At 37.2% G+C, this 13,632-nt stretch overlaps 2 protein-coding genes across 2 annotated transcripts; both read right to left on the reverse strand.

The window, feature by feature from the left end:
- Window positions 1-917: 917 nt before the first annotated feature.
- LOC126631773 (cytochrome P450 98A2-like) lies at window positions 918-5,431 on the reverse strand. Its single transcript, XM_050301910.1, has 3 exons — window positions 4,821-5,431; window positions 1,894-2,291; window positions 918-1,681 (listed from the first exon to the last, which is right to left on the reverse strand). Exons 1-3 carry the CDS (start codon window positions 5,314-5,316, stop codon window positions 1,037-1,039), a joined length of 1,539 nt encoding a protein of 512 aa, XP_050157867.1. The 5' UTR covers window positions 5,317-5,431; the 3' UTR covers window positions 918-1,036.
- Window positions 5,432-9,872: 4,441 nt separating this feature from the next.
- Window positions 9,873-12,591, reverse strand: LOC126631775 (cytochrome P450 98A2-like). The gene is made up of 3 exons (XM_050301911.1): window positions 12,040-12,591; window positions 10,900-11,297; window positions 9,873-10,654 (listed from the first exon to the last, which is right to left on the reverse strand). Exons 1-3 carry the CDS (start codon window positions 12,530-12,532, stop codon window positions 10,010-10,012), a joined length of 1,536 nt encoding a protein of 511 aa, XP_050157868.1. The 5' UTR covers window positions 12,533-12,591; the 3' UTR covers window positions 9,873-10,009.
- Between the last annotated feature and the right edge of the window lie 1,041 nt (window positions 12,592-13,632).

A 13,632-nucleotide genomic window follows, 5' to 3' on the forward strand; every position in this document is an offset into this window, starting at 1 on the left:
TTCACATGCATGACAACACACTACTCTGATACTATTAAGGAAGTTGATGTTCCACTATAAAACCAATTGGTAATATAGAAAATAATCTAATTACTTATAAATACATGCAAGATTCCTTCTTTCCTCGACTGTGAGATTCATACTAAAATAATCTAATTACTTATAAATACATGCAAGATTCCTTCTTTCCTCGACTGTGAGATTCATACTCCAACACTAAGTACCACTGGAAAGCAAAGACAATTCTCTTCTCTTTGAATAGTCTAAGGTAAGGGTTTGTGGCCATGTACCCTAATTAATTTGACTAATCAATACAAGTTTGACATTAGAGTTACTTATGCAAGTGTCTATTTTGCAGCACACTCTCGATGTGTCTCCAGATTATGTACAACAAGTTTCAAAGTTCATAGTTTTGATTGCAGCTAGCTCAAAACTCATGCATGATCGAAGATTAGTATTATAGTTGTAGCTAGCTCATGTGTTTCTTTTAATTGACCCATATATTATGTTTGGAAGATGAACTTTTAAAAGCCCAAAGTATTTTAGACCCACTTTTTGAAACTGCATTAGAAGAGCATTTCTGGAACTTAGGCTAAATTTGGGAAGCTTTTGAATGTCGCCTACCAAAAATACATTCCTAGATCCGCCACTAGTAGTGACTAAAAATATTGTTAAATTGTTATGTAATGGCTTGAAAGTAAAACTGTCACAAATACATCAGGCCAATTTAGAACCACCCTAAAACACTTTAGCTACGTTTTCAGCTAATGAATCCACACCTTGCTCATTGGCTGTAGTGACTGCAAATCATAACCTCAACATCTTCTAAAACATATCAAACAACTTCTTCGGAATGTCCAGTTGCAACGGATTCCCCTCGCATCCGAACCAACACTTTGAAAAGGAAATGGAGTGTCTTATGACTATCAAACACATACGGGATTTTTATTGTCCCAATAGGGAAGGGTTGTGAAAAGGAGTTGCTTCGTAATCGGATCAAGTGCTAGAACAATAACAGTACGAACGATAGTAAAAATTACATATTCGCGGCCACTCGCTTGTACAAGTGTGAAGGGAGCCTCGGAGTAGGCACGACTTGCGCTGGGGTTGCCATGTATGTGACCATCCCTGGATTTTCTGACAAGTCAATCTCCTCTGGTTTCACCCCTTCGGGCGGAGCCCAACTGAAATGGTGCAACAGATGGCCCAACATGGAGGTAACCAAGTTGATACCAAGTTGAGCTCCGGGACACACTCGCCTGCCTGCTCCAAATGGAAGTAGTCTAAAATCATGGCCTTTCATGTCAACATCTTCCTCTAAGAACCTTTCCGGTCGAAACTCATTTGGGTTTTTCCAGACAGCGGGGTCACGCGCTATAGCCCAAACATTAACATGAACATTCGAACCCTTGGGGATGTCGTAACCACCAATCTTGACATCGGCATTGGCTCGGTGGGGGAGCATTAGTGGTGTTGGAGGGTGCAACCGCAGTGCTTCCTTTGCTACACATTGCAGGTAAGGGAGGTTTGAGAAATCATTTTCTGTCATGACCCGTTCGTGCCCAATAACCCGATCTAGCTCCTCCTGAGCCTTTTGTTGCACCCTCGGGTTCTTAATCAGCTCCGCCATGGCCCATTCAACTGAAATTGCTGTGGTGTCTGTACCGGCAGTCATCATATCCTGAGCAAATCCCTTCATTAGTCTCGAATGTAAGAAAAGAATGCGCCATGATTATCTCAGAGTGATAACAATAGTTCCGCAAACTAATCAAAAGGAAGATGAAAGCATAAAAACAAGCGAAAGAGTGCAAAACATACAAACGAGAGCAAAAAATTAATCACCACTTTTTAGCAACAAAATAGGAAATTAAGAACATATTAATGCATACTTACCCAAAGAAGTCCAATAATGGTGTCCATACTTAGGTCATACTTGTCCTTCAAGGTAAACAATGCATCCACAAAGTGGCTCTTAGCAACGCCACCCTTGGAGCGTGCCAGAGCGTGTTCGTCCATGATTTCCTTGGTGAGTCTGTCTCTGTTTGCTCCGTGTCGAGCAAACGCCTCTTCGTCAAACGGGCATGCCCAACGCAACCAAGAAATGTGCTCAGCCACCGAGAGCGATCCGCCTATCTTCACTCCGTTGGCAATAAGAGCTCTGAATCTTTTCCCTTGCTCATCAGTTATTTCATCAGAGCTGATGAAACGTTTCCCAAATGCTAGCCTTGTTATGTTGTTGAAAGCCACGTTTCCCAAATACTTCTTCACTGCCAAACTTTTCCCATGGTTTTCTGTAATATGGTGAATAAATTGTTAACAACAATCAGTTAATTGGTACAAGGACGAGTTTGCAATGCATTTACCGGAAAGGGAGCCCTTCCTCCTAATCCATATGTTCGGAATCCGGACTGTTGAAATTTCATCTAATGGTTACAAATATGATTCACTTTAAAAGTTATAATAACTTTAACCGTTAGATCAAGTTTCAACAGCTCGTAATTAAATTTCAACGGCTTGAATCTTCGAACTTAATGGATTAAGAGGAAAGCATCTGCATATACCAAACATGTTTTTTATTTTATATTTAATTAGTACGATATCATTAATTGGAACTTAAAGAATATATCAAGTCTTGAAAGATGATGTCCCGAATACCGTCGGGAGGGTCCTCAAATCAAACAAGACTAGTACTAACTGACAGGGCAAGTTTTGCTATACAATGATCAATATTACCATTCCATTACTACCAATCTTTCAAAGTTGCGGGAGATTTTTCAATGGTCCGAGATCGATTGCCACATGTTATTAAACAATTAGAGGAAGACACTTTAAAAAAACTTTTTTTCTAATTATGTAATGACATGTGATTTTACTTCGTGTTTTAGACATATTGAAAAATATCACCAATGCTACCAATTTTCAAAAAAAAAAAGAAGTAAATTTAGAAATGTGTTATCCACATATATCTTTTTACTTCTCACACACCCTTAAATTCTAACCATCGTATCAAATAATTAAAGAATAAAAAATAATAAAAAATATATGAGAAGTTAAAGATGATGGTTGAATACCACACACCCACACCCCTAACTTTATAATAGGATGCATGGTAGTCAAATGGTCTAAAATAAAAAATGAATATTATTTGGATTTACCATTCCATTCACATTTACTTTTCCATATTTTCATAATTTTTGGGTACGGATCTTTCGTGCTATGCCAATTTTTTGTCGACCAGTAGCATGTGTAATTTTGGTGAAAGGACGACTTGGCAAGTGCATTTACCAAACACGTTTCTATTCTATATTTAATTAGTACGACATCATTGATTGGAACATAAAGAAGATGTCAAGGCAAGATGACGTACTGAACAAATTTGGAGGGTCCACGAACCAAACAAAATAATCACTAACTGACAGGCCAAGATTTGCTAGGACAAGGATTGTCTGTCTTCTCACTTTACGTGCATTCTCATTCATTTTTGTTTGTGTGGTTACAATTAAGTTACGTCAATATTTTATATTACTATTTATTTTTGTCTTATTATATTTATAAAAAAAATATAAAATGTTGACGTGACTTAACCGTGACCACACAAAACACGAGAGCACGGAAAGTGGGATGGCAGACAATTCTTGTTTGATTTGCTATACGATCATCAATATTATTGTTCTATTAGGGGAAATGTTATTAGTATTCTAAAAATCTCATTCTACACTCCTTATAAGTGATTTTTCTTTCCAAATATAGAAAGTTTGAAGTGTAGAATGAGATTTTTGAAGAGCTAATAACAATTATCTCTATTAAAACCAATCTTTAAAGTTATGAGAGATTATTTAATATGTCCATAACACGAAACAGAATGCCATATATCATTAAACAATTAAGGAAACACACTTAAAAAAAATATTATTTTTCCAATTATATGATGACATGTGATGTTATGTTCCATGTTATGACACGCTGAAAAAATCTCTCAAATACTCCCAAGCTTCACAAAAAAGTAATCATAGGTGGCTTAGTAGTCAAAAGTCTTAAAAAATGAAATATTATTTGAATTTTTCTAAAATTGGCTTAAGAAATGGTTAATACTTGGATCCTCACCGGGGAGAACCCAATATACTGACATTGTCGTGTGGCTGACATTGTTGTGTGGTCCAGTTAAATATAACCAAGTGTAATTAACAAAAGCTCTCTAAACCTATAACAAAACAACCAGCTATAACCAAACAGCCAATTTCTCCTTTACGCCCATGCCCCAGATCTCATCCCGTCCCTCTCACCGGTGTGTTTGGTCATGTGTTTAAAAGAAGAGTCAGGTGTTTGGTTATAAGAATAGCAGAGTGCTGGGAGAAGCTTCAAAGGACAGGTATTTATAAGAAGTCAGTGAAATTGGATCCTTCATGCTTCATGGTGAGCACCCAAATATTATCCTTAAAAAATTGGGTTAATACACACTTTTCTATATTTCAGAATGTTTTGGTACGGACCTTTCGTGTTTTTGTCGTCCAGCGTTGCATGTGTAATTTTGGTGGCCCACTCAGAAGAGCAACGTCCACGGCACAACGGTCACGGTGGCGTTCCATCCAAAAAATACAAAGACACGCGGACAAAAGTTTAACACATATTCTTGTAGTCCGGTGCCGCACGGCTTCTTCTCCTGAATCCGGGGTTTATTTATTTGTTGGTTGATTTGCAATTTTCTCCAAATTATTATACTAAATATTACTTTTCCTAAGAAGATTATGCTTTCAATTAACTATTTCATAAAAAAAATAAAAAGTTAACTGATTCTTAATGAAAAAGAAAGAAATATCTACCAGGTTTGGTGCAGTGGTTGAAGATGGACTCGACCATAGCAGTGACTTCATCTTCTCTAATGGGTCTGAGATCCTCAAGCCTCTTTGCAGAGAAAAGCTCAAGAGTGCACACCTTCCTCACCTTCACGTAGTGGGGCCCATAGTCTGCCCAGATAAGATCCTGACCGTCCCTGCTAAACTTTGCGGTCGATCTGTTCCTGTGCCTGTCAGCCAGTTTCTGGTCATTCTCCTTGAGCACCTCCTTTGCAAGCTCTGTGTTGCTCACTACGACGTTCAGTGTGGATCCAATCCACACTGAGAAGATGGGCCCGTATTTCTCTGCCCACTCGGCGTAGCAGCGGAATCTCACCGGCTGTATCTGGTAGAGGTTACCGACGACGGGCCATGGACGTGGACCGGGTGGGAGCTTGAATCTGAGCTGTTGGTAGAGCTTGTATGCAAGGAAGATGTAGATGATGATTGATGAAATGGGGAGAAGTAGTCCAGAAAGAGCCATGTTGGAGTTGAACCTTGAAAGGAGCTGAGTTATATATACATATACAATATGTATGTATATATAAATATAATCACAGGGATATATGGAGTCATATTGTGTTGTGGAAGTGTGGATCGGATATTTTAGGTGGTGGGTATGGTACCTAACCCTTATGTGTGGCCTACAAGCCAACAACCCTTCCCTCCCATCACTCCCAATTTTGCAAGAACCTATTAATATTAGAGTAATGGTAGGAACATTAAATTTATAGACAAAATTTTATAAATTAAATAATATAAAAGTTAATCATTGGATTATTTTGATAAATGTACTCATTCTTATTGGTGACATATTATTTAGCTTGCAAAATTTGTCTCTTTAGCATTACCCTTAATATTAAGAGAATGCTATTAATCTTCTGATGCTATCTTCTTGGTTTTGGTTCTCATTTTTCAGTGTTGCTAAATAATTAAAAAAAATCTATTTTCTAAATAGAAAATTAGACTCCAATTATTAATGTCTTATACAAGATTAAAACTTTAGGAGTGTGTTATCCACACACTTCTTTTCTTCATATACACGATCTTTAACTTGCGGCCGTTGAATCAACTGAATTAATGAAAATTAACAGACAGAAATTAATAAAGAGTGTAAAAAGTATAAAGGGATGTATGTGAATAATACACCCCAAATTACCAATTTTGCAAGAATATATTAATTAATAGTAAGATAATGCTAGCAATCTTATCATGCTATCTTCTCTGTTTTAGTTCTTGGAACCGAATCCCCTTTGGATCCAATAAAACTGAGCATGCTGAGCAGGCGATCCGAGCCGTTGAAATTTGATCCAACGACTACAAATAGGGAGGCCTTCTAAAAGTTATAATAATTGTAGCCGTTGAATCAAATTTCAACGGTCCGGATTGCCTACTCAGCAGGTTCAGTATATATCGATTTGGAGGGGATCCGGTTCCTTAGTTCTTAGAGTGTTGCTTAATGACAAAAATACATCTATTTTTTAAATAGAAAATTAGACTCTAATTCTCAAAGAAGATGAAACTTAGATTAATGTCTGTTTCAAGATTAAAACTTAAGAGACCATTTATTTAAACTAAATTTTGTAGATCATATGACATGATTGTTGATAATTAAATTATTATTTATGTGTTAATTAACTTGCTTATTTACTATTAATAACACATCACATAATTTGCACATTGACTCTGAAAATTAATCTATCTAGAATTATCTGAACTTTATTTAAGTCTCTTGAGTATTAAATGATATTGTATGTATTTTATGTATCCGAAAGATTAATATTTATGGAAATATTGTAGGATTTTAATACTCTTTCCCGTAGATAAACTCGCATTAAATGTTGACATTTTGCATAAATAATTTATGATAAGTAATTTATATAAGAAAATATTTACGCACTGACTTGTCGTTATAGTTAGGTATACCCAGGGTTTGATCCAGATCTCAAGTGACAAGCTCTCTATAACATGGGATATTTTTTCAAATAAACACTTTAAAGATGTAACATGTTTTAATTTATTATGAGTGTAATTTCATACCCAAAATGTGAAATTAATGGCGGATTTAAGATAAAAATAATAAACTCTTTACAAAACAAAACCTAAACAAAATAACAAAAAAAGAAGACTTGGATAACGTAATATAGGAGTGGGAGATGGAGGAATGAGGGATGAAGCCGAAATGGAGGCTGGAGGGAGTTTGATATGCTATTGCCCATTGTTGTCGCAATATTGAGGATTTGCAACTTTATGTTTCGTTTGTATAAGTTTATTTTACGTTGTCGGTCACAAGTCGAACAAAAAAAAAGGAGGATGGCATCAAGTAGTCGACAACCCACACTCCAACTTCATATCAAATCCGTATGATGAACTTTCGCATTTAAACATTTTATTGCCAGTAAAGACAATTCATATTCCAATACTAAGTACTACAGGAAAGCAAAGACAATTCTCTTCTCTTTGAATAGTCTAAGGTACGGTTTATGGTCATGTACCCCAATTAATTTGACTGATCAATACATGCTGAAGTTTAACATTAGAGTTACTTATGCTAGTGTCGCTTCTGCAGCACTCTCCCGACATATCTTCTGATTATGCACGACCAATTTCTAAGTTCATAGTTTTGATTGTAGCAAGCTCAGAACTCATGCATGATCCAAGATTCGTTTTATGAGCTTCTTTTCTATCGACATGTTCGGCTTAGGCCTAGTGCTAGCTGGACGATCCTCTGGGGCCCAAAAAAATCAAGGGCATCAAAATTATTTTAGGTGTTATATTCATATATAATTTCATAAAAGGTAAAAGGTCGTACCCAGTGCACAAGGCTCCCGCTTTACGCAGGGTCTGGGAGAGGTGAAATTTATATAATTTCATAAGAGTATAAATTTATAAAATTTGGTTAAATGACCAATATTCCGATTCTTGAGAGCTTGCTTCTTAGAAGTTGTACAAATTCAGTGGAGATTCACATATAATGTTTCAGTCTATCTAGCTGCAGAAAAGTGAAAAAGATTTCAGAATTTTGTGGTTGACCTTGTTATTCTGAATCTGAGTCATTGCAAAAATCTATTATGCCTCCCGATTGTAATTTGCAGTTTGAAGTCTCTTATATCACTAACTGTTAGATCCATCAAAGTTGAGTAGATTCATCAGTTTACAAACTTTTGCATTCCGTTCTGTCAATAGCTGTAGATTGGTTGGCGATGAGGCTAGAAGAGTTCAATAATATCAATGTTAAGGCGATTGATTACTCTCTCGCTCGCTCACTCGCTTTCTCGCATTCATGCAACGAGTGGACATGGATTTTTTTTTTTTTGTGTTGTTTTAGGAGATGAGAAAAATCCGTGCCCTTCCTGAGGATGATTATTTCCAGATTCGAAGTTTATTATTCGACAAACTCAGAACCGACGGGTTCCATTCTTCGCGAATTCAAATCTAAACTCAATGAAATTTGGTTGGAAATGGAAGAGGGGAAGATGATGGTTAGTTTGCAGGTGGTGGCGAGGTTTGGATCACCAGAAAACTGACGGAAAAACGTCAGAAATGTGGCGGTACGAGTTGGGTCCGATAAGGGTATACGGGTCAGCCTGTTTCTCTCTTTTTCTTCCTTTTCCCTTCCTTTCCCTCTTGCTGATTGGTCTGTTCCCCACTCCTATATCTTATTTCTCTTCTTTTTCTTCCATCACAGCCACCCATGTGGCTCTTGATCAAAGCTCCAACAAATTTGGAGCCTTCCAGATTAATGATTAAATGACCATTGTGTCCCTGTTTTTGTTCGTTTACAAGTCATTCGTTGTAACTCCAAATTACAATCTTTTGAGCCTACCCATTCGTATCGATAAGTACTATCCAAATACGTAAGGAAAATTGGAAAAATACATATACATCAAATATGTTCTCGAAATTTTTCGTTTAGTTCATTAAGGGCATTTTCGTCCTTTAACTTAAATAAATTTATGCTCCGCAAATATAAACACATCGATAATAATAATATAAAATACATAATTTTAAATATTGAAATCTGGAGACGGGATTTCACATATAGTGTGCTTAGTATTGGTATCAAAATCGCCCGAAGGCCCTACATCACCTAACCAAAGCCATATATAAATATCTTCCGGCTGAAACTACCTACAAACGCCCCGCCGAAGCCATATATAAGTATCTTTCAGCCTAAGCCACCAACCAAACTGCCGACTGAAGCCATATATAAGTATTTTCCGGCCGAAGCCACTAACCAAACTCCCGACCGAAGCCATAGAAGTATCATTCGCTCGTAGGCACATAGTATGACTAACCACTAGGTAAGCGCATAAAATCGTGAACATAATCTTTCCAAAATATATTTCATCGGAGCTCAATAGCTCAAACATCATATCATAAATCATAGGAGCGTTCTAGCTCAAATCATCATCATAAACCAAATTCATAAGTGTATATAATCATACTATTTCAAAGAATGTAAATTTGATAAAGCATGATGTTTCATAAAGCGTAAATCCAATTTACTCGTAAACGTTTCATAAAACATATCCATAAAATCATGCTTTCATGTATGCATTTCTAATAGTAAGATCATGCATTTTGGAAGAGGTCCACTCACTGATACTCTGTCGCCGAAGAGCCGTTTGAACTAGGGAGGACGAAAGCGCCACTAACAAACGCACATAAGTACATAAAGAGGCTAATTAATAAAACTCTACTCAAACGATTGAATTTGGAAAAACGGACGTTGGAATCGAATTAAAGACGTCAAAATTAGTATAGGAAGGGTTCCGGCTGAAACCCAAAAAAGTCAAGCAAAAGTCAACAGTCAAAAGTCTTAGGACCGGCCTCGTCTATTGACCTATAATGTTATGTTTGGAAAAGGGACATTCAAAAGCTCAAAGCATTTTAAACTCGATTTTTGAAAATGCATTAGAAGAGCATTTCTAGAACTTGGCTAAATTTGGGAAGCTTTTGAACATCGCCAACCCAAAAATAAAATTTTGAATCCACCGTTGGTAGTAACTAACAACATTATAAAAACACTTAGAAAAGGAAATGGAAGTGTCTTTATGACTATCATGACACATACGGGATTTTTATTGTCCCAAAATAGGGAAGGGTAGCGAAAAGAAGTTGCTTCGTAATCAGATCAAGTGCTAGAACAATAACAATACGAACGATAATAAAAATTATATATTCGCGGCCACACGCTTGTACAAGTGTGAAGGGAGCCTCGGAGTAGGCACTACATGTACCGGGGTAGCCATGTAAGTGACTATCCCTGGATTTTCCGACAAGTCAATCTCCTCTGGTTTCACCCCTTCAGGAGGAGCCCAACTGAAATGGTGCAACAGATGACCCAACATGGAGGCAACCAAGTTGATACCAAGTTGAGCTCCGGGACATACTCGCCTGCCTGCTCCAAATGGAAGTAGTCTAAAATCATGGCCTTTCATGTCAACATCTTCCTCTAGGAACCTTTCAGGTCGAAATTCATTTGGGGTTTTCCAGACAGCGGGATCACGCGCTATAGCCCAAACATTAACATGAACAGTCGAACCCTTGGGGATGTCGTAGCCACCAATCTTGACATCGGCATTGGCTCGGTGGGGGAGCATTAGTGGTGTTGGAGGGTGCAACCGCAGTGCTTCCTTTGCTACACATTGTAGGTAAGGGAGGTTTGAGAAATCATTTTCTGTCATGACCCGCTCGTGCCCAATAACCCGATCTAGCTCCTCTTGAGCCTTTTGTTGCACCCTCGGGTTCTTAATCAGCTCAGCCATGGCCCATTCAACTGAAATTGCTGTGGTGTCTGTACCGGCAGCCATCATATCCTGACCAAATCGCTTCATTAGTTTCGAATGTAAAGAAAGAATGCTTTTTTTTTTTTTGAGGAATGTAAAGAAAGAATGCTCAATGACTATATCAGAGTGATACTAATAGTTTCGTTAACTAATCAAAAGGAAAAAGGATAAAAACAAGCGAACGATCAAGTGCAAACATACAAACGTGAGTGAGAATTAACCGCCACTTTTTAGCAACAAAATAGGAAATTAAGAACGTATCAACGTATACTTACCCAAAGAAGTCCAATAACAGTGTCCATACTAAGGTCATACTTGTCCTTCAAGGTAAACAATGCATCCACAAAGTGGCTTTTGGCAACGCCGCCCTTGGAGCGTGCCAGAGTGTGTTCGTCCATGATTTCCTTGGTGAGTTTGTCTCTGTTTGCTCCGTGTCTAGCAAACGCCTCTTCGTCAAACGGGCATGCCCAACGCAACCAAGAAATGTGCTCAGCCACCGAGAGCGATCCACTTATTTTCACCCCGTTGGCCATAAGAGCTCTGAATCGTTTCCCTTGCTCATCAGTTATTTCATCAGAGCTGATGAAACGTTTCCCAAATGCTAGCCTTGTTATGTTGTTGAAAGCCACGTTTCCCAAATACTTCTTCGCTGCCAAACTTTTCCCATGGTTTTCTGTAATATGGTGAATAAATTGTTAACAACAATCGGTTAATTGGTACAAGGAAGAGTTTGCAAGTGCATTTACCATACATGTTTTTTATTTTATATTTAATTTGTACTGATATCATTAATTGTAACTTACAGAAGATATCAAGTCTTGAAAGACGATGTCCCGAATAACGTCGGGAGGGTCCTCAAATCAGACAAGACAAGTACTAACTGACAGGCCAAGATTTGCTATACAATGATCAATGTTACCATTCCATCACTACCAACCTTTCAAAGTTGCGCAAGATTTTTCAATGGCCGAACACGAGACCGAATGTCACATCTCATTAAACAATTAGACGGTGACATTTAAAAAAAAAACTTTTCTCCAATTGTTTAATGACATGTAATGTTTTATTATGTGTTTTAGACTCATCAAACAATCTTTCTAATGGTACCAATCTTCACACACAAAAAAAGAAGGTAAATTTAGAGATGTATTATCCACATGCATTTTTTTACTTCTTACGTATCCTTAAATTCTAACCGTGTATCGAATAAATTAAAGAATATTAAAAAAATAAAAAATTAATAAGAATATATGAGAAATAAAAAAAATATCACACCCCTAAATTTATAATAGGTTGCATAGTAGTCAAATGGTCTAAAATATTACTTTTCCTAAGAAGATTATGCTTTCAATTAACTATTTCATAAAAACATAAAAAGTTAACTGATTCTTATTTAAAAAAAAAGAAATATCTACCAGGTTTGGTGCAGTGGTTGAAGATGGACTCGACCATAGCAGTGACCTCATCTTCTCTAATGGGTCTGAGATCCTCAAGCCTCTTTGCAGAGAAAAGCTCAAGAGTGCACGCCTTCCTCACCTTCACGTAGTGGGGCCCATAGTCAGCCCAGATAAGATCCTGACCGTCCCTGCTAAACCTTGCGGTCGATCTGTTCCTGTGCCTGTCAGCCAGTTTCTGGTCATTCTCCTTGAGCACCTCCTTTGCAAGCTCTGTGTTGCTCACTACGACGTTCAGTGTGGATCCAATCCACACTGAGAAGATGGGCCCGTATTTCTCTGCCCACTCGGCGTAGCAGCGGAACCTCACCGGCTGTATCTGGTAGAGGTTACCGACGACGGGCCATGGACGTGGACCAGGGGGGAGCTTGAATCTGAGCCGTTGGTAGAGCTTGTATGCAAGGAAGATGAAGATGATTGATGAAATGGGGAGAAGTAGCCCAGAGAGAGCCATGTTGGAGTTGAACCTTGAAAGGAGCTGAGGTATATATACATATAATCACAGGGATATATGGAGTCATATTGTGGATCGGATATTTTAGGTAGTGGGTAAGGTATGGTCCCTAACCGTTATGTGTGGCCTACAAGCCAACAACCCTTCCCTCCCATCACTCCCAATGGTAGGAACATTAAATTTATAGATAAAATTTTATAAATTAAATAATATGAAAGTTAATAATTGAATTATTATTTAAGTATCGATAAATGTGCTCATTCTTATTAGTGAAATATTATTTAGTTTACAAATTTTATCTCCTTAGCATTACCCTTAATATTAAGAGAATGTTGTTAATCTTCTCATGCTATCTTCTTGGTTTTGGTTCTCATTATTCAATGTTGCTAAATAATTAAAAAAATCTATTTTCTAAATAGAAAATTAGACTCTAATTAAGTTTAGATTAATGTCTGATACAACATTAAAACTTTAGGAGTGTGTTGCTTGACTAGTTTTTGGGGCTTGTACTAGTTTTTAATGGAATGAAAGTTCGCTTGCTTGACAAAAAATTGTATAGTGGTATTTAATTCGATATGTTGACAAACTCTCTATAACATGGGATATTTTTTTCAAATAAACACTGTAAAGATGTAGCATGTTTTAATCTATTATGAGTGTAATTTCATACCCAAAATGAGAAATTAATAGCGGATTTAAGATAAAAATAATAAACTCTTTACAAAACAAAACCCTAAACAAAATAACAAAAAAAGAAGAGTTGGATAACGTAAGATAGGAGCGGGAGATGGAGGAATGAGAGATGAAGCCGGAATGGAGGCTGGAGGGAGTTTGATATGCTATTGCCCATTGTTGTCGCAATACTGAGGATTTGCAACTTTATGTTTCGCTTGTGTAAGTTTATTTTATGTTGTCGGTCACAAGTCGAATAAAAGAAAAAGAGGAGAGCATCAAGTAGTCGACAACCGACACTCCAACTTCATATCGAATCCCTATGATGAACTTTCGCATTCAAACATTTTATTGCCAGCAAAGACAATTCATAATCCAATACTAAGTACTACAGGAAAGCAAAGACAGTTCTCTTCTCTTTGAATGGT

This window comes from Malus sylvestris, chromosome 8 (assembly GCF_916048215.2).
Source record: "Malus sylvestris chromosome 8, drMalSylv7.2, whole genome shotgun sequence".
In the NCBI taxonomy this organism is placed as follows: Eukaryota; Viridiplantae; Streptophyta; class Magnoliopsida; order Rosales; family Rosaceae; genus Malus; species Malus sylvestris.

Coding starts and splice junctions, on each gene's coding strand:
- LOC126631773 (XM_050301910.1), bottom strand. CDS start 5,316: ATGGCTCTTTCTGGACTACTTCTCCCCATTTCATCAATCATCATCTAC. Junction 2,292..4,820: donor CAACCACTGCACCAAACCTG/GTAGATATTTCT, acceptor ACCATATTACAG/AAAACCATGGGAAAAGTTTG. Junction 1,682..1,893: donor CCATTATTGGACTTCTTTGG/GTAAGTATGCAT, acceptor GGATTTGCTCAG/GATATGATGACTGCCGGTAC.
- LOC126631775 (XM_050301911.1), bottom strand. CDS start 12,532: ATGGCTCTCTCTGGGCTACTTCTCCCCATTTCATCAATCATCTTCATC. Junction 11,298..12,039: donor CAACCACTGCACCAAACCTG/GTAGATATTTCT, acceptor ACCATATTACAG/AAAACCATGGGAAAAGTTTG. Junction 10,655..10,899: donor CTGTTATTGGACTTCTTTGG/GTAAGTATACGT, acceptor CGATTTGGTCAG/GATATGATGGCTGCCGGTAC.